We start from the raw sequence: 24,040 nt of genomic DNA on the forward strand, positions 1-24,040 counted from the left end.
AAGAGTAACAGCAAGACTGAGCTGAGCGTGAAATACTTATTTCTTTGGGTTATCCAAGGTGAACGACAAGGAAACCTAAAGGGCCCTTCTGTCCCCATCCTCACTGAGTTTCCTTGTAGCTCACCTCTCCTGGATAATGTTTGGGTATTCGGGTGGGGTGGTACTAGAGAGGACTCATTGCTTAATACACCTGATATATTACACATTTTGTGGACCATCTCTTCTTCACTGCTCTATGAGACTGGCAGAAAAATAATACTTTTGATATGCTGTTTTATTTATCTACATTCTGTCATGATATACTTTGATGTAAGTTTTTAATTTTGCTTCAGCTCTCAGCTGCTTTTGCCGTTACAGCTCAGGGTCAGCACTGAGGTTAGCCACAGTAGCACAAAACAATTTCCTGTTTGTACAGCCCAGGTAACATTTGGGTGAGGATTAAATTTTACCACATTTTCTACTAGCCCTAGCCTATTATTTCTAATGAGTTTTAAATTGCTTCAAGAACATGTATTTCAAAACTTAGTGCAATGATCCTTCAGCCTGAGCAACTTAATAAAAGAAATTTCTTTCTCTAAATTTTTGGTTAAAATGTTGCATGCAGTGTAATAAATGTTATTACTCTGGAAACCTAGTTCTCACTTTTAAGAAGTGGGTGTTTTTATGCTCAGTTTCCATTTGTTTAATCTTTTCTTCCCGTTGCCTCTGGGTATTGGTATCTTTAGTGACATCTGTTGGTTGAAGAGTGCACAGAGGGAAAAACACTGCTTGTCTTCTTGAGGCTGGTCAACATGGGATTGCTTGTGTTTCTTCCTTTGGTAGCTGATTTCCAGAACCTTAGCTTGTAAAAAATTAAACTTTAAAAATAGCTAGAACAAACTATGATTATTCTCTCCACTGAAAAATGTACATCTTGAGCTGAGAGATGACTCAGCAGAGGACCTGGGTTTAATTCCCAGCACTCACATGGCCACTCAAAATTGTTTGTAACTCCAGTCCCAGGCAATCAAGTGCCCTCTTCTGGCCCCCACTGGCACTAGACACACATGTAGTGCATAAACATCCATGTAGGCAAAACGTTGACTCATACACATGGATAGACGAATAAATGAGCAGACTGATGGACAGACAGATTACATCTCAAAAAAAATTCTTTTAAGAATTTTTATCTTTGAAGCAATATATGCTTCTTTAACACTCATAAATTGACTTTATAAAGTTTAATACAAACCATTGCTACTCCTCATGACCAAGCTAATAAGCCAGTGGTTTACTCAATGGGATTTACAGAGTCCTCAAAGTCTGTTATAGTACCATAGAAGCTCTTCAAGGTGGGGGGGGGGGGAGCAGAAGAGGGGATCTAGCTGAGGCAGAACTTAGATTCCCAGCACCTACATCGAGTAGTTCACAACTACCTGTAACCCAAATTGAGGGAATCCAACACCCTCTTCTGGCCTCCATAGGCATGGGGCACCCATGTGTAATATACACACAGAGACATACATATATTTTTGTCCACAAATATGTGGGCAGCACAAATTGGACTTGATGGATGAAAATAAAAGGACATAAAGTTGAGTCTGGTAATGTAGGAAGGTCTTTATCTATGTGTTACTTTCATTGGTTAATAAAGAAACTGCCTTGGCCCTTTTGATAGGACAGAAAATTAGGTAGGCGGAGTAGACAGAACAGAATGCTAGGAAGAAGGAAGTGAACCAGATGCCATAGCTCTCCTCTCCAGGACAGACACAATGAAGCTCCTACCCAAGATGGATGTAGGTTAGAATCTTCCCGGTAATCCACCACCTTGTGGTGCTACACAAATTAATAAAAATGGGTTAATCAAGATTTGAGAGTTAGCCAAGAAGAGGCTAGATATAATGGACTAGGCAGTGTTTATATGAATACAGTTTGTGTGTTGTTATTTCGGGGCATAAGCTAGCCAGGTGGCCAGGAGCCGGGTGGCAGGAATGCAACCCGCTGCTCCTTCTACAACCTGGAACAAGCCTAAGGAGGAGATGAATGTGATCAAAACACATTGTATGAAATTTTGAAAAAAACTAATAAAAATTTTTAAAGAACAAAGTTTTACTTAAAAAAAAGAAATAGATATGTAACAGGGAAACTGTCGATCTCAAAATTACTAGAGTCTTAAGTGAAAGTAACTTATCTATTTCTATTGCTTATGGATGTGTATGCAAATATACTATCCTGTCTGTCTGTCTGTCTGTGAAGTCAAAGAACAACTTTCAGGACTCATTTCTCTTCCACTGTATGAGGAGCAGGAATTAAACTCAGGTCATCAGGCAGCAGACATCCCCTAAATCAGCCCCAACTTTATCCTTTTAAAAGAAACTTGATTGGGTATGTTTAAGGAATGTAACATAATGTTATGTGATGGCTACAGACAATATGAAATGTTTCTATATAGAAGAAGCAAATCAACATGTTAACCCTATTGTTTCCTATGTGCTTACATGGCAAGAGTAGCTAAGACCTACTCATTTTGCATGAAACACAAATACATTGTTGCTGTTGTTATTCCACCTGCAAGCTGGGTCATGCAGGATTATTCTTTCTATGTTTGGCTTGTTTCAATTAACATAATACATTACCCTCCAGATTCTTCAGCCTATGAGAGAAGGCATGATCTTGGGCTCTTTAGGACTGAATGATGTAGTGTGTGTGTGTATGTGTGTGTCTGTGTGTGTGTGTGTGTGTGTGTGCTGCTCCTCTCTCCATCTGTCCATCAACAGTTTCATTGTACATACTCTGGCTATTGAGTGTGCCCATGCCTGGTAGATGTTATTGACATATGGTAGGTCTGTATTTGATTTCATCAAAACCTCATCCTGATTTTCTTGATGGCTGTGCCAACACTGTACAAGGGTTCTCTATCGTCTCCGTCTTTGCCAGCAATTGTCATCTCTTGACATTTTGGTGAAGCACCATCCTAGAAGGTATGAGACAGTTTCTGATAGTGGATTTGAATTTCCTTTCTCCTGTGTTGATGATGCTGAACATCTTTTCATGACGCTTTTGGCTGTTTTCTATCAGAGTCATTTTCCCTGGTGGAGTTCCTTGAGTTCTTTGGGTATCTTGACCATTGACACCTTGTCAGGCATAGGCTTGCAGGTGTTTCTCACTATGGAAGCCACCTTTTCACTCTCTTAACTGTGCAAAACCTTTTTAGGTTAATATAGTCCCATTTGTTTTTGCTTTTATGGCCTAAGCTTTTGGAGTGACACTCAAAAATTCTGTGAGAAATCCAGTGTCCATATTGTCCACTAGGAATAGCAGTTTCATCTCTGAATTTAGGTCTTTTATCCCTTTTGACTTGGTTTTTGTATAAGCTGTGAGTACAGGGTGTATGAGTGTGGGTGGGTGTGCGCATGCACGTCCACGCACGCACACACCCACACACATGTCTGTTTTTGTCTCTGTCTCTCTTCTTCCCTCTACTCCCTTACTCCTTACTCCCCCCCGCCCCCGCCGTGTTGTTTTTGCATGTAGTAAGCCAGTTGTTGGAGACTGTCCTTTCTCCATTATGTGCTCTTGTAACTAAGGTTTCTCTCCGTCCCACCAGTTCCCAAATATCCACTCTGAGTCATAATATTAATTACAAACTGTTTGACCAGTTAGCTCAGGCTTTTTATTAACTAGCTTTTACAACTTAATCCATTTCTTTTATTCTATAGTTTACCATGAGACTCGTGGTTTGTTACCTCACATCTTGTTTCCACGGCAGCTGCTGGTGTCTCTGTGATTCCTTCTTTCTCCCTGTCTCTCTGCTTAGATTTCCCGTCTAGCTATATTCTACCTGGCTGTTAGCCAAATCAGCTTCTTTATTAACCAGTGGTAATAAAACATTCACAGCATACAGAAAGACATCCCACGTCATGCTCTTGTTAACCTTGTTAAAAATTAGTTGGCCATATGTTCAGCTTTATATCTGGACCCTCTGTTCTCCTCTTCCTTCCTGTGTCTGTATTTAATGTAGAATGTCATACTATTTTGATTTCTATAGCTTTGTAGTATAATTTTAAATGAGAAGGAAGGATATCACTGACTTTTTTTTCTTTTCTTCTCCTTTTTAGTTTTTTGAGACAGGGTTTCTCTGTGTAACAGCTCTGGCTGTCCTGAAACTCACTTTGTAGACCTTGAACTCACAAAGATCCAGACTCGCCTCTGCCTCCCTGAGCGCTGGAATTCAAGTTGTGTACCACCACTGCCACCACCCCTGGCTGAGATCACTGACCATTTTTTAAATTATTTATTTTTATTTTATGTCCGTTGGTGTTTTGGCTGCCGTGTATGCCTGTGTGAGGGTGTCAGATCTCCAGGAATAGGAGTTATAGACAGTTGTGAACTGCCATGCTAGGAATTGAACCTGGTTCCTCTGGAAGAGCAGCCAGTGCTGTTAACTGCTGAGTCATCTCTCCAGCACCCTCACTGGCCATTTTTGTGTGTAAGAATTCATAATCTTCTGTGGTTTCTTAAGAACTTTAAGAGTACTTCTATTTCTGTGAATATCATTAGAATTTCGATAAGTATGTTACTTTGGGTAATATGAACCTTTTTTCATTATTTCAATTCTTATAGTCCTTGAATGCAGGTTATCTTTTATTTTATTTGTGTTTTTAATTTCTTTCCTAAATGTTGTATGGTTCAGTGTGCTGATCTTTTAACTTTAAGGATATGCTTTCCTTAAGGAAAGTACTGAGTGTTTGCTTGCTAGCTTGTTTTAATGTGTGGAGTATTTGCGCGGTGCAGTGTACAGATGAAAACCCAGTGTACAAAGCTTGTGACAGATGGAGGTCAACTTTGGGTGTCAAACTCAGTCACATTGAACCTTCATTTTTAAGACAGGATCTCTCACTGAATATGGAGCTCATCAATTCAGTGTGGCTGGCTGGCCAGTGAGTTTCAGGGATCTGCCTATCAGCCCTTACTCACCCTCAGCTATGAGGTCACAAGCACCATACCATACCTGACGTTTGATTTCATTATGAAGTACCCAGATCCAGGTCCTCACACCCACTGCTTATGTGGTGGGCTGTCCTGAGTGAGGCATTTCCCTAGGTCTCTGAGTGATTATCAGTGGAAGCAGTATGATTATATTTATACTTTTATAAAACAACCTTGATAATGAGTTTAGTGATGAATTGTCTGATACAAAGCTAAAAAAGAAAGGGACAGAATTAGTCATTTAAATTAAGACTCACTGTTGGGGACAGTGTATGTATATTCTCCCTTTTCCATCTTAACATAATTCTCTCCTGTGACATAATAGCATGATTTTACATTATTTTTTTCACACCCATAAAACAGCAGTTCTTGGGTTTTCAGAACCGGATTTGCTGTATATACCAAGTATTCTAAGAGCAAAATGTGGCCATCCACATCTTTAAACAACAGGTTTCTTTTTGTTAATATTCAGCCCAGAACAAAATTGTCACACTCCATAATTCAGATGTTGACAGATGAGATCATCCGGAAGTGTTTGTGGCTAACTAAGCAACTAGATGATCCAAAGGTGTACATTCAGCACTGGAAATTACAAGTCAGTCAGTGCATTTAGTTAGAATTGTATTCATTTATATTAAAAACATGTAGTGATGACAAAGTACACCCCTCCAGCAGACATGTCTAGCCCACAGCCCAGAACAGCTCGCAATGTACCCCAAGACAAGAGCATACACTCACTTCAGATATCATGAGAGGTTTTTTTTTTAACCCAATTGGACGGTTCTTGAGCATAAACTTTAACAGCATCATGTTGCAATGTCAAAAGGCTAGACATTGCTTGTAAGCTTTAAGTGTCAGTCTTTAAGAACTATTTATGTATAATATACTATGTAAAATTCAGACTTTTTGCTGCAAATATTATGAAACTTCTACATGTATTGTGCCAATTAGAAGAAAATACAGACAAAAATAATTTTGCCTTAATGTTTTTAAAATTATATTTCCACCTGTGTGCTTGTAAAATAATTTGCTTTGTTTTGTTTTGTTTTTACATTTACTTAGTTTTGTTATAGTGGGAACAACAAGCAGCTACCATGTTACCTTGACATGCTTCTAGAAGTCAAGGATAACCTGTACAATTGATCCTCTCCTTCCACTATGTGAGTTCAGGGGATCAAACTCAAATCATTAGACTTTGGGACAAGTGCCCCAATCTACTGAGCCTTGTCAGCAGGCCAACAATTTTTTTTTTTGCTCAAAAAGAAAATAAGCTTCTATTCTAGGCACACGTGGTAACACACGCCTTTAATTCCAACACTTGGGAGGCAGAACCAGCAGGTCTTTGAGTTCGAGTCCAGTTTGGTCTACAGAGTAGGTTCCAAAACAGCCAAAGCTACACAGAGAAATCCTGTCCCCTGCCATCCCCCCCAAAAAAGAAAGATAGATAGATAGATAGATAGATAGATAGAATATATTTCATTTCTAAATTTGTTATTAAATTATTGGTATACCAAAAATTATAAAATCAAATTATGCCACCAGTGTGTGTGCCAGTGATGTCCAGTTAGAGAGTATTATATGCAGCTGTGTTCACCTCTTCTGCCCTATCTTTTTCTATCAATCACATTTTTCCTTATCATCTGCTTTTCCGTATTTTTCAGAAAAATTGGAATATCTTTGGTTTTTTATGAAGTAGCATACTCAGGGTCCCAGAGTTAAGCCCAATGTTTGTGTACTCACTAGGCATACAGAAAATATGAGTTTGATTCCTAGCACAACAAAATAAATAAATTAATTTCATTAAAATAACATTCATCAAAGAGGGAGATCCAGCAATGTAATCCTAAAAAGTCTCCACTTGGGTGATGAGTCTGATCAGAGCACCATTTTTTTTTTTTTTTTTTTCGAGACAGGGTTTCTTTGTAGCTTTTTGGTTCCTGTCCTGGAACTAGCTCTTGTAGACCAGGCTGGCCTCGAACTCACAGAGATCTGCCTGCCTCTGCCTCCCAAGTGCTGGGATTAAAGGTGTGTGCCACCACCGCCCAGCCAGAACACCTTTTATACCTATGTAAAATGCCCCAAAACAGTTCATACCGTTAATGTGCATTAATAAAGATAATGCTCCATTATGGCATCACTGAAACAGCTGTTCTTTTTTTTTCTTTAATTTACTCATTATGTATATGGTGTTCTGAGTGCATGCTTGCCTACATGTCAGAAGAGGGCACCAGAGCTCAGTACAGATGGTTGTGAGCCACCATGAGGTTGCTGGGAATTGAACTCAGGACATCTGGAAGAGCAGCCACTGAGCCATCTCTCCATCCCCAAAATCAATCAATCTCTCTTTTACTTTTTCCCCCCTTTGGTTTTTCTTTTTTGTTTGTTTGTTTGTTTTTTTGTTTTTCGAGACAGGGTTTCTCGGTGGCTTTGGAGCCTGTCCTGGAACTAGCTTCCCCTTTGGTTTTTCGAGACAAGATTTCTCTGTGAAACTGTCCTGGAACTCACTCTATAGACCAGGCTGGCCTCGAACTGACAGAGATCCGCCTGCCTCTGCCTCCCAAGTGCTGGGATTAAAGGCATGCACCACCACCACCCACAAAACAGCCGCTCTTAACAGTTTACTGTATGTCTATCTTCAGCTTCTGTGTACACATGCGCATGCTTTGTAACTGGCATGATATGCTGCCCTCACTTGTCCCTTACTTATGTCTGTTGCTTCATGTTAATATGCAGAGAAAAACCAGTTCATTTTTTTTTTAATCTGCAAAGTTTTCGTTTTGCACAGAGTTTTCCATCCAGGAGCTTGAGACAGTCACCTCTGTGAGCTTTATTCATTCATGGCTGTGTATTAAGAACAGCAGGTGCTGGTCTAAGCTTCCTGGGCAAACTGAAAAGTCCTGTGAGGTCTGGGAAGGAAAGCTGACGAGGACAAGGCACCAGGGAAGGGAACCTCAGCACTCTCGCTCATCACTTGTGGTACTGTCACTTCCCCAGCCGTGAGCTCTTGACCAAACTAAGGAATTGCCTATTTGGAGCAGGCCTTACAGTCAGGAAGTAGTTAGAGTCATGTTATGACATCAGTGAGCTCTTGACCAGCATGTTAGTATTCAGTGCTGGGGAAGATCACTGAGGTCTTTTCTCCCCCAGCAGCCTCTATAGTGCCATCTTTGAAAGCTAGCCAGCAGGCCGGAAATTTCCCAGTCAGTTCCAAGTTGGTTTCCTTGTTCTGCAAGTTGGTTTCCTTGTTCTGCAACCAGCAGGTATGATATCTTCAGGAGTAGGGTCTTACCATCCAACTCTGGTGAGCAAGCAAGAGTAATGTTAGAGTAGCCTGTAACTATGAGCTTTGAATGATGGTGGTATGCCATCAGATGTGGGTTCATCAGAAGGTACAATTGTATTCCTCTAGTGGGGAATCTTAAAGCTGAGAAAAGAGATGCCCATGTGGGGGACATGGAATGTGTGTGTGTATTTGTTACATTACTAGAGAGCAAGAAGTAGGGCGAGCTAGAAAGATGATATTAATGGGATTTCTGTAAAGAAGAGCTAATCAGGAGGGTGCCTTAGGGAAGCGTGTTCCAGAATGAAGGAAGTAGACTCAGGGTCCTGAGGCAGGCATGTATCAGACATGTCTGAGGAGCTGCAGAGGCGGTCAATAGCCAGAGCAGAGCAAAATGCAGCAGCGGCAGAGTGGTGAGAGATGAGTCCTGAAGGCCTGCACCAGTTCCTGCTGCAGTTTAGCTCCCAGCTGAAAGGGCCTGAAGAATAGGTCAGATTTTGTTGTTGTTGTTTGGTGTTTTGATTTGGTTTAGGTTTTTTGTTTTTTATTTTTGAGATAGGATCTTGCTTTGTATCTCTAGAACTTGCTGTGTAGAGAAAACTGACCCCAAACTCAAAGTGCTGGTATTAAAGGCATACACCACCATGCCCAGCCCTGTATAGCATTTTGAACAGAGGAATTACAGTCCACTGGCTGCCTTATTATGATAGAAAATAGAACTGCACGCAGGAGGTGAGAGAAGGCTGTTGTGGCAATGCAAGCACTGAGGTGACGGTAGTGGGAAATGGTGGAGCATAGTTAGATTCTGAAGCTAGGGCCAATCAAGTGTGTCAGTTAGGTGGAGGAACAGTGTATGGAAAGAACATTGACAAGGGAATGTAGCAAATCAGCAAGAACAAAGGCGCTGCTGCTAACTGAGATGGAAAAGCTAAAGCAGGAGGGCCAGCTCAATAGCTCCACATTGACTGAATTTGAAATGTTGGTGTCATCCAAGTACAGATGCTGAATGTAAATATGGCCCGTGAATCTGGAGTCTGGAAGGTAGTTCCAGACTAGAGAAATGAGTGTGGGTGAGGTGTTTAAAGGTGCAGAACTCAGTAAGGTCGCTGGTGAAGGCAGGAGAAGGGAATGTAATAAATATAGGAAACTTGGGAATGTACCCTAGTGTGTGAGGGAAGGCGAAGAGGAAGGATCTTAACAGAAGAGCGCTTGCAGCCAGCACTGACTAAGGGAAGTCGGACTGGTGGGAGGTCAGCGCCAGTGTCCAGAGCTCATCAGTGAGATGAGAAGAGATGAAGACACTACCATTATTTTGTAAGGAGTTTGGTTGCAAAAGGAACAAATTCTAGTTTGTGTTCCTTTTCTTTTGAAATGAAATAAATCTTAGCATGTTTTATATGATGGTAATGATCTAATAGCAAAAAAGAAATGACCTCACAGGAGGGAAAGAAACACAGAAGAGCTAGGATTGATTGAATTAGCCAGGGACTGACTTGCTAAGGAGTGTGCAGTGTGAGTTCAGATGCCTGCAGAAGGACGACAGTGAAAGCTTAGAATTCAGGATGTCTTCCCAGATCGTATATTTTTACTAGACATTAGCAGTCCTCTAAAAATCACTGTAGTGATTTTAAGGTCCTAATAATTTGCTTAATTTTCCATATCCTTAACAATGCTGCATTCCCCTCTTGTAATTTGGAAGGGAAAGATTGTATTCCCTTTCCAGTCTTCACATGTTAATCCCTCTGCAGCCCTCTTCTGTCTGGGGATGCTGGCTGCTCTGCAGAGGCGAGAGTGGGTCCTGTGATCTGAACACCGGAAACGAACATCCTGAAGTTCTCTTCCCACAACTCTTCTGCTCCACCATCTTGATTGCGCTCTCTCTTCATGTTGTTCATCCAAGCCACTAAGAAAGGCTTCAACTTGTAGAGCTATCTGCTAAATATTAAATTTGCTTTAAAGACGAAAGGAGAAAAAGAAAAGATGAATTAATGTACTGGGTTGTTTTCTAAGGCAGGAAGCAAAGATGTGCATACTGGTAAATGGTATTAGTGTGATATATCTTACTTACCCTTATGTCTTCCTTAAACCCACCATTGCGCCACCCCACACTCTACTCCCAATCCTGGCACAAAGAACTAGTAGGACATGAGCAAACAGATAAGCTGTAAACCCTTTCAGCTGATTGTGTAGTGAGGGGCCAGAGAACAGGCAAATGATACAGTATTGGCTTTACTCTGAATTATGTAAATGAAGGGATTAGTGGGAAGTAACATTTCCTGTATTGTGCATATCTAGCTTCGTCTTTTCTTTCCCAGACCGAAGCTCCTCTGGGCTCTCGGACAGAGAACAAGTGAACTGTATGATATACTTTACATATATTGGACATTGTCCCACTTGTTGTTGGTGTAAGCATGTTGCATATGCTGTCTCCTTTACATAAGAGCCTTGGAAGTTATAAGTATTATTATCTTCATTTTATTGATAAGGAAACAGTGACTTACAGCGGTTAATAATGTGCCCAAATAACCAGATAGTAAGCTTTTAGATGAGCTAGCCTTCAGTTTGTGGCATGCTCTTCTCCTGAGGCCCTATAGAACCTCGACATCAGCCATATCCAGGTGCTGTGTTAGGAGAGGGGCTTTGCCCCTACTGCTAAGTATGACAGATGTCATCAATGAGACAGTGTAGTTAGGGGTTTTTGCTTTGTTTCTAGGCTTGGAAAGTCCTTCTATAAAGATAAGTCTCCTTCCTTTGGTGCTACTGCAGTAGTGGCAAAGAATCAGCTGTTACTGGCTTCTGTGGCTGCCCACCTGACGGCCATTGCCTCCCACCGCTGTAGTGCTGTGGTATAGATCCCTCTTAAGAGGAAGTGCAGGGAACAAAGGATTGAAAGGACTTGAACTACACAGGTTTGGGGCATAACAGGCAAGGCATAAACAATATCTGGGAGACAGAATATATATACACAGAGAGAGAGAATATGTACAGTAAGGTGAGTCTACTTGCTAGACTTTAAGCCTTTTCAAGGCACAGTCTCCAATTTTGGAAAATATTACTGAGTAATACAACCTGGAAAGAACTAAATTCAGTGAAAAAATAATGGCTTAGCAAGCCTTCTCTTTCATAGTCTCTAATAGCAACCATGGAATGCTAGGATACTTGAGTAAAGCCATATTAGTAAATTAGTGAATTAATTCAGACGTGTTTGCTCAGTCCAAAAGGCAAGCGTGCCAACATTGTAACTTTAGCCTAGCAGAAAGGATCCGGAATAACCTGGATGGTAGATAATCTAGTGTGCATTGCATTCAGAACTATCCATCAACGTGCCTAGGCCGTCTGCTAAGCCTTTGCTGCAAAGTGCATGGAGATGTTAGGAAAGTGGAAGAGACCAGTTCTGCTGAGGGAAGAGGAGAGCGGGGAATGCTTCGCAAACCAACCCTGGTGGCCAAGAAGTACACATAGCTCTTCACTTCTCATCTAAGACAGCAGTATAAAATAAGCCCTCGGGTTTCTTTCCTTTGTCTCTGCCCCCTAGCAAACACAATATGTGAGCCCTTTCTTGCCTCCAGAATTACCCTAGTTCTTTCCATCTTCTATCATAGTGCTCTTCTTTTTCAGAAAAGGAAGGGTGAGGACATTACCTTAATTTATATTTCTTTGAGACAAATACCCTACTGTCTTAGTTAGGTTTTTATTGCTGTGAAGAGACACCATGGAAAAGCAGCTGAGAACCCTACATCTTGCCTTGTAGGCAACAGGAAGTGGAGTTGAATGAAGTTTGAGTAAAGGAGACCTCCAAGCCCACCCCTGCAGTGACACACTTCCTCCAACAAGGCCATACCTAGTCCAAAAAGCCGCACCTCCTAATAGTGCCACTCCCTGTGAGCTTTCGCACTTAATCTTTTCTTTGCACCTTTTGCACTTAATCCACCTAAGACATATCACATCTTCCAAGGCTATCTGGGATACTGCAGTTGACCCTTCAAGCATAGCCTGTTCTATGAAGCCTTTCCTACTGTCTTCTACCTAAACAAAGTTTGTTTCTTCTGTTGCCATAGCACCGTTACTCACTGCTCTGATAGTATTTGTCACATTTTATGGAGTCAGTCACAAATCTCTTCACCCAGCCACAGTGAACTACAGAGCAAAAATTGTTTGTGTTCATGTGTTTTTCCCAGCACTTCACAGATAGTAGCTGTTAAATAAATACTGTTATATTGCACTCCATCTTCATGGAGATAAGGCATCTGTCTCCAAGGTGAGTTAGAATGAGCATGTGTTACTGAGTACCTTCCAAGGTAGACTTCAGCTTTCCAGACAAAGCTTTTGTTTCTCAGATGTCTCAATCATAAACAAAGCCACATGGATGTCCAACAACGTACAGAGCAATGGCAGTATTTAGTAACAGATCCAGAAGGGGAAACTTTTGCCTGTTTAGTTGTATTTCATGCTCTACTAGAACTTGGTCCTTTTTAATCTCTAAGTACACATGTGGTTACTGTGATACACCTATCAAGTGTGAGCTGGCAGGGTGCTTACCTAGGATGCTCAAAGTCCGGGATTTGATCTTCAGCATCTCATAAACTGGATATGGAGGAGCAGACCTGTGGTCCCAGGATGCAGAGGCTGAAGTGAGGAGAGTTAGAAGTTAAAGGAAAGGAACACTGCTGGGCGGTGGTGGCTCACATCCTAATCCCAGCACTTAATCCCAGGCGGTGGTGGCTCACATCCTTAATCCCAGGAAGCAGAGGCAGGCGGATCTCTCTGAGTTCAAGGCCACCCTGGTCTACAAGAGCTAGTTCTGGGACAGGCTCCAAAGCCACAGAGAAACCCTGTCTCAAAAAACCGGAAGGAAGGAAGGAAGGAGGGAGGGAGGGAGGGAGGGAGGAAGGGGAACACTATGATATTTTTAGAATAGAACTTTTGTTTTTCCCCTTTCATCTTTAACACTTAAAATTTTCAGAACAAAAAATAATTTTATTCTAAAAGTGTATTCTAATTTAGTTTCAATTTATTTAAAATTATTAAAATTTAGAATAATTTTAGGTAGTCTATCTTATACACCCATGGATAGGTCAAGGGTAGGAAGACCACTGACTAGCCGTCTTGAAATAATGGTGTGTGTGAGCATGTCGGATCATCAAGGAAGTGTAAATATTGGGCACTATGAAGCTGAAGCGGGATCTAAAGAGGTGAGGTGTGAGGAGAAACTGATGGTGTAGTGTGAAAAACTCTTGCCTCTGCCAGGCAACTGGTGGCAGGCTTGAGGTCATTAGCGGAGGGAGGGAGGGAGGGAAAAAAGACAAAGTGGAGCCTTGCAATAGGTCTATACCATGGCTCTCACCACTTCAGAAAGCCTTGCAGTTGCTTTTCGTCTATCTCCTCGAGCTCACAGATTGCTCATAGGGCCACTTCTAACCACAGCCATATCTGTTGTTTAAAAAATTCCTGGATAGTGCTTAGCTACACACTTTCAGAACACATTTCAGGCGCAGAAAGTGTTGATTATAAATGCTAAGTACTACTGAAATGTTAATAAACAAGCAGTTCTTTGTCTTGTAAATGACTAGCATATGTACTAGTCAGGGTTCTAAAGGAACAAAACTGTGGGGCATGGTGGCACATACTTTGGAAGGCAGACACAGGTGGATCTCTCTGAGTTCAAGGCCAGCCAATCTCGGTAACATACTAACATACCAAGTTCTAGGACAGTCATGGCTGCATAGAGAGACTCTGTCTCAACAGACAGAACATGGTAGCCCACACTTTACTCCCACACACAGGGAGCAGAAGCAGGTGGATCTCTGAGTTTGAGACCAGCCAGGTCTATATAGTGAGTTTCAGGACATACACCCTGTCTCAAAAAATAAATATAAGGAACAGAACTGATAGAGTAATATAAATTAAATATAATATAAATTAAAGGGGATTTATTAGAATTGTTTCCAGACTAGTCCAACAGCGACTAGTTTACAGTGGGTTTGTCGGGACTCTGTTTGGTCCACAAGACTAGATGTCTCCACTCTTCCAATCTGGATTCCCAGAGAGCTGCTGGTGTTCAGTCTGTGTCGGAGTCTTGAAGACGGAGGTTCTAATACCAGTGAAAGACTGTCCCAGTTACAGGAAAAATGAACTTACCCACAAGAGTGATGGCAGGCAGGCAAAAAGCAAAGACTTTCTTCTTCCATGTTCCTTTATGCTGAAACTAAGAGATAGGACCCAGACTTAGGGCGGGTCTTCCACCTTAAATAATCCGATCTAGAAAATCCATCACCGGTATGCCTGACTGCTTGGGTTTTAGTTGATTCCAGATGTGGTCAAATTGACAACCAAAGTTAGCCATTGCAGCCTAGAATTTTGGTAGAGATTTTAAACTAATCATCTCAAGATCTTCAAAGACCTAAAGAAAAAGGTAAGAAACCACGATTATTTTGTATAATGCCAGTAATTTCTTTTTTCTCTCTTTTTTTATTTTTAAAACAATCTTATTATACATACCAATCCCAGTTCCCTCTCCCTCTCGTCCTCCCACTCCCCCCACCTTCTCTCCACCCCCCATTCACTCCTCAGAGAGTGGGAGGCCTCCCATGGAGAGTCTACAAAGTCTCTCACATCATCACAGCACTTGAAGCAGGACCAAGGCCCTACCCACTGCATCTAGGCTAAGCAAAGTATCCCTCCTTAGAGAATGGGCTCTAAAGAGCCAGTTAGTTCATGCACTAAATACTGATACCACTACTAGTGGCCCCATAAACTTCCCAAGCCACATAACTGTCACCTCCATGCAAAGGGCCTAATTCTGTCTTATACAGGTTCCCCAGCCATCAGTCCAGAGTCAGTGAGCTTCCACTAGCTCAGGTCAGCTTTTTCTATGGGTTTCCCCATCATGATCTTGATCCCTTTGCTCATAATATCACTCCTCCTTCTCTATGACTGAGTTTGGCCCAGTGCTTAGCTGTGAATCTCTGCATCTGCTTCCATCAGTCACTGGATGAGGTTCTATGATGACAATTAAGGTAGTCATCAATCTGGTCACAGGGGAAGGACAATTAAGATACCCTCTCCAGTATTGCTTAAGGATTCCTGGGAATTTCCCTAGTGCCTGGTTTCTCACTAACCCCATAATGGCTCCCTTTTTCAAGGTATCTTTCCTTGTTCTCCCTCCCTGTCCTTCCCCCAGCTCGACCTTCCCAATCCCTCAGGTTCTTCTCTCCACTCCCCTACCACCCTCCCCCCTCCCCCTATGCTGCCAATTTACTAAGGAGATCTTGTGTACTTCCTCTTCCGGGGAGGGGCAGGGGATCCATGTATGTCTCTCTCAGGGTTCTCCTTGTTTCCTGTCTTCTCTGGGGTTGTGGACTGTAAACTGGTTATCCTTCGCTTTATGTCTAATATCCACTTATGAGTGAGTATAGACTGTGTTTGTCTTTCTGGGTCTGAGTTACCTCACTCAGGATTTTTTTCTCTAGTCCCGTCCATTTGCCTGCAAATTTCAAGATGTCATTATTTTTTTTACAACTGAGTAATACTCCATTGTGTAAATGTATCACATTTTCTTTATCCATTCTTCAGTTGAGGGGCATTTACATTGTTTCCAGGTTCTGTGCCAGTAATTTCTGTGTTTCATCTAATTCCAAATCTATGAGACTCCTAGAAATAAAGTAACCCAAGATTAAATAAATTCACATAGGAAATCACCAGCTGGTGATTTTTAGTATTATTTTTAATAATTCTTGGAGAATTTCATATAATGTATTTTGAACATATTCATCCCCTCAACTCCCATTACCACCCTCCCATCTCTTCACACTCAAGTTGAGATTTCTTCTTTGAATACAGCTGTGTTGCCAGGCACTCTCAGGAACAGGACCTGAACTGGCATGTAGTTGGCCTACCAGGGCTTTTCACACTGAAGAAAACTCTCAAATGCTCTATCTCCTCAGCTAGTGCTTGGATTTGCTTAACTTGTAATTTTATCCTGCCTCTTTTTTTTTTAATATGTGTGTGTGTGTGTGTGTGTGTGTAGCTAACTGTTTCTCTCTTTTTTCCTTAACATTTATGTATTTATTATGCATTTCTGTATGTATATATTCATGTGTGCACATGAGCCACAGAGCATGTGCAAAGGCAAAGGCCAGCTATGGCAATCCAGTCTACTTCCTCCACCATGCAGAGATGGATTTCAGGCCATCAGGCTTGGCAGCAGGTGTCCTTCACCACTTATTCTTTCTTTTTTTAGTTAAAATTTTTATTTAAGGGCTAACAATTTATTTGCATTAAAGTAGACAAACTAATCTGAAGAGTGTGTCTCATGGTTTTCTTCATGTCTGTGCATATATATACATATACATATATATCAGTGTGATCGCCATCCAAATAAAAACACTAACTTTCCAAAGTAGCCTTGACTGATTTTTTTCCTTCTGCTCTTCATTCCTCCCAAGTAAATGATCTTGTATATTTATTTTTTGTACAATGGGTGATTCAGTTTGGAGGACATGCTGGGGGAAAGTTAACATTAACTGCAAAGTGAAGATGATCAGTGTGTCTCACAACAGCTTTGGATTACATCTCCTTATCACTTTCTTTTTGCTTTTACCCCACAACAGGAAATCAGATCCTGTCTCTTGGGAGTCTCTCAAAAGATCAGATTTATCCAATGAAACTCAAGGGCATATCCATCTGCTATTCAGCTCTCAAATCTGCCTTATGTGGAAATTATGTCAGCTTTGGCGTCTTCAAGTTGTACGGGGACAACCATTTTGACAACGTACTCCAGGCCTTCGTGAAAATGCTGCTGTCAGTGTCCCACAGTGACTTGCTGGTAAGCCTGCTGTGCCCTGGGGGTCTTCATGGGAAACTGGAGTACCAGCACCCCAGCCTAGAATTGTTACAAACCTGGGAATCCAAACACCACCACATTCTGTTTCAAGATAGCTTGCTTGCTCCAGACTTAACAAACCTGGACAGCCCTAGTGCTTATCTGTGTAATTCAACACACAGGCTAGAACGTCACAGCTGTCACTTCTAACCACTTGTCATCCAAAGCACTGTAGCCTCTTCACATGAAAATAGACTTAGTAATGTCGGAAAATTGCTTTCAGCTATATTTATTATTCACAAGAGGAAATACATGATTAGATGCAGAATTTCCCCTTCCATCCATCCTACCTTTTAACTTCTTCCTGTTTGACCTTCCTTTGTATTAAAATTTGGGGATGGCAGCCAGCGTTAAACTGCATGTTGAGCTACCTGATATATGGGCTGTTATTCCTTTGGTTATTTACCCTGTGTTAGTCACCTCGCTGAGTGTCTAGACCACACTTTTTCCATGAGTGCATTGAAGCCCCTTTTCTGCTCATGACGTTTAGCTTCTGTGACATATGTCAGTGATCTTTAAACTTTGGAACTTTGCAGAAATGTCTGGGGTGCTTGTTGGAAATGCAAATTTCTAGACTTCTGGCTCGTGTCATAAACAGATTTTCTTTAAAACATTTCAGCCACTTTATACAGGAGCCATTGTGTGCTTGGTGTATTTTCTGTAAGTACTTGTTAAAATAGCCAAATTCAGCATTGGGTTAACTGAGACTTTTCCACCTGCTCCCAGAAGCTTCATAGATGACCTGGAAAGCGTGTGGGAGAAGTGTTTCTAGATCTTACAATAGAGCAGTGCCCAGCACACTCATTCCAGCTTGTGACACCTCCTACGGTAAAGCAAAGTGCTTCTTGAACGCAGTACCTGTGTGACAGAAATTACAAAGCAGAATCATCAGTTACCTTGTTGGGCAGCCTCACTGAGGGACTTTTCTCTGCGATTGTGCTCCACCAAGAAAACTGATTGCACTCCAGGCAAACCATCAATACTTCTCAAACCTGAATGTACATCAGACTGTATTTATGACGCTGTGAAGGAAAAAGGCTGATTTCAAGGCCACACTTCAGAACTTTTTACCGAGTCTGGAGTGGGGTCAGAAAGCTACATCTTGAATAAGCATGCTTAGAGGTGTTGTAACCTCACTAGATGCTATTCTACTCTAGGTTATATTTGCCATGAGTGTTACACCTGCTTATGACATATAGTGGTTTATGTTGCATTTGAGATTTCGCAGGCATTTTCTCATACACTTGCCTCTGGTCTTTTTGTCAACTAATAATTTAGCTAAATGGGTTGGCCTTATATATATATAGCAGACTGAGGTGCCATATCCATGTGGCTTACATTTACTCTATCTCTTTATATAGCAATATCGGAAACTGAGCCAGTCCTATTATCCCCTCCTGGAATGTCTCACCCAGGACCACATGAGCTTCATCACCAACTTGGAGCCCCCTGTGCTCCTGTATGTTCTCACATCTCTCTCAGAGGGGCTCACCACTCTTGGTAAGGATCGTGAAAAACACTGTTCTCCATGGAAAGGACTTGACTTCATTCTCCTAATGTATGTGTTTGTTCATTGAGATTTTTGTCCAATGAAGGGAAAAAGAAATGTTGTCAGCCCAACTGAAAGAGGTTTTACAGCTATTACTTGCAAATGGGAAAATGTATGTTTAATATTTTGGTAATTTTTTATCAGTTTTGAGATAAAATTTAAATACCACCAAAGCCCAAAAAGTTCTAACAGATTCATACACAATGATGAATCACACCCGTGCATAAAATATTTGCATCACTACACTCCAGTATGTCCTCATCAGACCTATTTCCCACCCTTAGCCCTGCTCCAAGGAAACTACTGTCTTTCTAGATTTTCATATAAATGGACGCTTAAAACTAGAAATCATTTGTCTTATTTCTTTCATTTAACATAATGCCTTTAATAATGATCTGGTTTTTTTTAATCAGTTCATTATTCCTTCCCTTTGCCAAGTGTCACTGCATCACACGAATTACCACACTTGGTCTGTGCACAGATCTTCTCATGAAAGTTAGGATTGCTTTCATTTCTTGACTATGTTGCACAAAACCTCTATGAGCATTCACAAATCTGTGACGATTCTTTGTATTTCCCTCGGATAGATACCTAGAGTAGGATTTCTGGGCTGTCTGTCAGTTACTGTGCCGAGATGCTGTTTCGCGACGTGGCTATAGTGTTTTGCCCCAACAGTGTAGAAAGATTCCAGCTGTTCCCCATCCTTACACTTGCAGTGATTCTTTTCAGGCTGAGCTGTCAGTGTCTAGGAGGTGGAATCTTTGTGGCTTTAATTTCCATATTACCAATGAATACTCTGAGGATATCACCATGCTTATGTGTTTTATCATGTGTTGTGCTTTATTCTGTTGCTGTGACAAAAATACTTGAGAGAAGTCAACATACAGAAAGATGGGTTAATATTTTGGTTTACGATTTCAGAGATTTTGGTTTGTAGTCCTTTATTCTGCTCATTTTAGCCCTGAGGCAAGGCTAAAGATCATGGCAGAACACAATTGACAGAACAAAGTTTCTAACCTCATGGTGAGCAAGGAGCAGAGAGAGCAAGAAAGCAGGTTTGAAGTCAGATGACATGCTTGAGAGACACGCCTCAGTAGCCTGCTTCCTTCAGCCATCCCCCACCCCGATTATTGTCCTTCACATGAACTTATCAGTGACTAATGCATTGATAAAGTTAGCACCCTCATGATCCAGTCACCTCTTAATCCACCAGCAGCTGGGAACAGAGCCACGAGATACAAACAGTAACCTACATTTTCTTGGTGATGTGTTTGTTCATATCTTTTACACTGGTTTTTTGTTTTATTTTGTTTAACTTTGGTTTATGTTGTTGGTGATTTGTAAGCTGTTATATATTCTGGATACAAGACAAGGTTTCTCTGTGTAGCCTTGCCTATCCTGGAACTCGCTCTGTAGACCAGGCTGGCATTGAACTCACAGAGATCCGCCTGCCTCTGCCTCCAGATGCTGGAATTAAATGCATGTGCACCCCACCACTGGGCTTGGATACAGGGTTTGTTTGTTTGTGTTTGGTGATGGCAAGCAGGGTTTCTCTGTAAAGCTCTGACTGTCCTGGAACTTTTGTAGAATTTGTAGACAAGGCTGGCCTCAAACTCAGAGACCTGCCTGCCTTCATCTCCTGAGTACTGGGATTAAAGATTTATGTCACTACCTCAGGTTTGAATACAGATTCTTAATCAGATATGTTTTGCAGATAATTTCAGACCATGACATGTCTTTGTGTCTTCCTAACAATATCATCTGAAAAGGAAAAGTTTCTATTTTGAGGAAATCCAATACTTCTTAAGCCTACAGCCATAAAGATTTCCCATTTTCTTCCTAAAGTATCAGCAGTTTGTCCCTCCTGTTTAAATCTATGATGCATTTCAATTTAACTGTTACCTATGTTCTAGAGATCAAACATAAATTCTTTTTAAAGCGTAAGTATTTGATTGTTCTAGAACTTTTCATCTTTTGCTTCCTTACCTTTTACTAACTACAACTTGTAATTTCATACTTGGTCTTAAATGCTGTGGTATAGTTCTTTAATATTTTTCTCTTAAAAATTACTATAACATGAATTCTTTGCCTTTTCATAGACATTTTAGAATTAACCTGTCAGTTTCTTGTGTTTCCCCACCCCCACCAACGAACAAAAGACTAGGGGAATTATGCTTAGGTCTAAATTGAACCCTGCAGCTCCTTTTGGAGATGACAGGCATATTAGCTATTTTCAAGACCAATTCTGGAAAAAATCCCCCCATTCTTCTTCTCACTAATGTCTTCCTTAATTAGAGCATTGACTCTGAGTTTTGTATGTATTTTGTTTGATTTGTAACCAAATATTACAGGTTTTGTGCCTCTTAAATGGTATTCTTACATTTCCTTTCTTTGCTACCTAATGGAAATGGTTTTTTAATATGTTGACCTTTCTAAACTTACTAATTGTGCTAATTTATCATAGATTTCTTAAATTTTTCCATGTAGATATATCAGCTAAAGCTTTAATTTGTCTTATATACTAGCTTGATTAGTGAGTGGTATGGGAGCGCCCAGCCCATGTAGGCAGTATAGCCCATGTAGGCAGTATAGCCCATGTAGGTAGTATAGCCCATGTAGGCAGTATAGCCCATGTAGGCAGTGTGGCCCATGTAGGCAGTGTGGCCCATGTAGGCAGTGTGGCCCATGTAGGCAGTATAGCCCATGTAGGCAGTGTGGCCCATGTAGGCAGTGTGGCCCATGTAGGCAGTGTGGCCCATGTAGGCAGTATAGCCCATGTAGGCAGTATAGCCCATGTAGGCAGTGTGGCCCATGTAGGCAGTATAGCCCATGTAGGCAGTATAGCCCATGTAGGCAGTGTGGCCCATGTAGGCAGTGTGGCCCATGTAGGCAGTGTGGCCCATGTAGGCAGTATAGCCCATGTAGGCAGTGTGGCCCATGTAGGCAGTGTGGCCCATGTAGGCAGTGTGGCCCATGTAGGCAGTGTGGCCCATGTAGGCAGTATGGCCCATGTAGGCAGTGTGGCCCACGTAGGCAGTGTGGCCCACGTAGGCAGTGTAGCCCCTGTAGGCAGTGTGGCCCACGTAGGCAGTGTAGCCCCTGTAGGCAGTCCTGGAAGGTATAAGAAAGACAGCTAAATGTGAGCTGGGGAGCAAGCCAGTGATCAGCATCCCTTCTATGGTCTCTGCTTTAGTTCCTGCCCTGACATTCTTCAGTGACCGAGTGTAGCCTGGGACTTGAAAGATAACAAACCCTTTCCTTCCGAGTTGCTTTTGGTCATGGACTTTACCAAAGTAATAAAACAATACTAGTAAGACTATACAGGGTGTTTTAATGCTAATATATTACATTAATATTGATGATCATGCTCAGATGTTAAACCAACCCCGCTTTCCTGGATTCAGGGTAATGGGATTTTGATACAGATTTTTACGTCTTTATTTGTATCAGATATTGGCGTATTCTTCTAAATTAATATATACTCCTATACTTCTTACATACTGTTCTGTTTTCATAACCCTGACATGTGTTAGTCTTTGTTTTGTGCCTTCATAATATGAGCTCAAAAGTATTCCTTCCTCTGCTGTCTCAGGTTTGCACAGACTTGAACAGGGTTAGTTTAATGTTGACTAGAATTCTCTAATTCAGCTCTCTCACTTAGATTTTTCTTTGGGAAGTTTTCAATCACAAACTAAATTTCTTCTGTGGCTGTTCCAGTTATCTAATCTCATCAGGGTATTTAGTTGCTCTTGTCTTTAGAATTTGCCCTTTTTATCTAAAGTTCCTCTTATATCATTGTCATAAGATTGTTCATAGTAAAGCCGGGCGGTGGTGGCGCACGCCTTTAATCCCAGCACTCGGGAGGCAGAGGCAGACAGATCTCTGTGAGTTCGAGACTAGCCTGATCTACAGAGCTAGTTCCAGGACAGGCTCCAAAGCCACAGAGAAACCCTGTCTCGGAAAAAAAAAAAAAAAAGATTGTTCATAGTATCCACCTGCTATCCAGTGTATCCATAGTGTCTGTCTGTAATAGCCTGCCTGTTGGTCTATCTGTAATATCTGCCTGCTCGTTGGTGTATGTGTAGTGTCTGTCCGTAGTCTCAACAGTGATAGCCTAAATGCTGGTCATTGCGCCCTCTCTTTTTTTTTCTCTCCTCATCATTCTAGCTATAGTTACCAATTTTGTTTGCAAAGCTTTCATTTTAATGATTTTTCTGATTTTTATTTTACTAAGTACAATGTTTTATTTTCTTCAATTCACTTTGCTTTCTCTTTCCTAGTCTTGTTTTCAGATGAACATATAGCTCATTGATCTTAGGCCCTTAGACCTTCTTTTGTAATATGTACATATACTACATCAGCACTACTATGAGCATATCTCAAAGATTAAATGAGTTCTGATTTTCTGTTTTTCAATTTTTAAAAAAAAAATTGAAATAGGGTTTCTCTGTGTAGCCTTGGCTGTCCTAGAACTTACTCTGTAGACCAAGCTGACTTCAAACTCCAGGAGATTGCCTGCCTCTGCCTTCCAAGTGCTGGCGTTAAAGGTTAATAATATTTTATTTATTCTTTGAGGATCTCATAACATGTATATACAGTGTATTTCTGTGTCCACTCCCTACTCACCCACAGCATTACTCAGACCCCACCCAACATGTCCCCTCCCAACTTGTTGTCTTCTTTTTCTTACTCTCTTGAGTGAGCCCTAAGCCCTGTCAGTGCTGCCTGCCCACATGCTCACTGGGAGCCATCTACTGGAGCATGGAATCTACCAAAAGAATAACCAACCTCTCTGTCTGCCCCAGCAGCCATCAGCTGCTAATAGCTCATTGGCTAGGTGGGTCTTGAGTCTCACCCCAGTCTTTGCTTGAGTTTTGACTGTTTTATTCTTGTGCAGGTAGCCACAGTTCTTGAGTCTGTTGGCCATGTCTTATCCAGGAGACAGCATTTCACAGGACTCCTCCATATCCTCCAGCCCTTACTTCTTCCTGCCCTCTCTTCTGAGATGTTCTTGGCTCTTGGGGATTGAGGACTTGATGCAGAGGTCCCATTTAGGGATAAGCACCCAGTCATTTATTCTCAGCACTTTGATCAGTTTTGAGCCTCTGCATTAACCACCCCCATGACAGAAAGAAGATTCTTTAACCAAAGTTAAGAACAGTTCAGATCTGTGGATATAGACATGAGTGTGATCTCAAAACTGTCTATTGTCCTGCTGATTTTCATTTGGACAATAGGTGATTAGTTTTCAATTATTTGAAGATGTTCTTCACTCTGTAATTGAATGTAGTCTGTTTTTGTTGAGACAGGGTTTCTCTGTGTAGCCCTGTCTATCTTGGAACTCACTCTGTAGACCAGACTG

General features: G+C 41.4%; 1 protein-coding gene across 5 annotated transcripts in view; it reads left to right on the forward strand.

The window, feature by feature from the left end:
• Ranbp17 (RAN binding protein 17) overlaps positions 1-24,040 on the forward strand; it is a 337,456-nt gene that overhangs the window by 268,160 nt on the left and 45,256 nt on the right. For all 5 annotated transcript variants that reach the window (XM_041676348.1, XM_041676345.1, XM_041676347.1 and 2 more), the window contains 2 exons: positions 16,858-17,072; positions 18,491-18,629. In XM_041676348.1, coding sequence (XP_041532282.1) covers positions 16,858-17,072; positions 18,491-18,629 — 354 coding nt within the window. The remainder of the gene's footprint in view (positions 1-16,857; positions 17,073-18,490; positions 18,630-24,040) is intronic.

Source organism: Microtus oregoni, unplaced genomic scaffold (genome assembly GCF_018167655.1).
Source record: "Microtus oregoni isolate MIOR12 unplaced genomic scaffold, Mior012 000027F_ref0000203, whole genome shotgun sequence".
Taxonomy (NCBI): Eukaryota; Metazoa; Chordata; class Mammalia; order Rodentia; family Cricetidae; genus Microtus; species Microtus oregoni.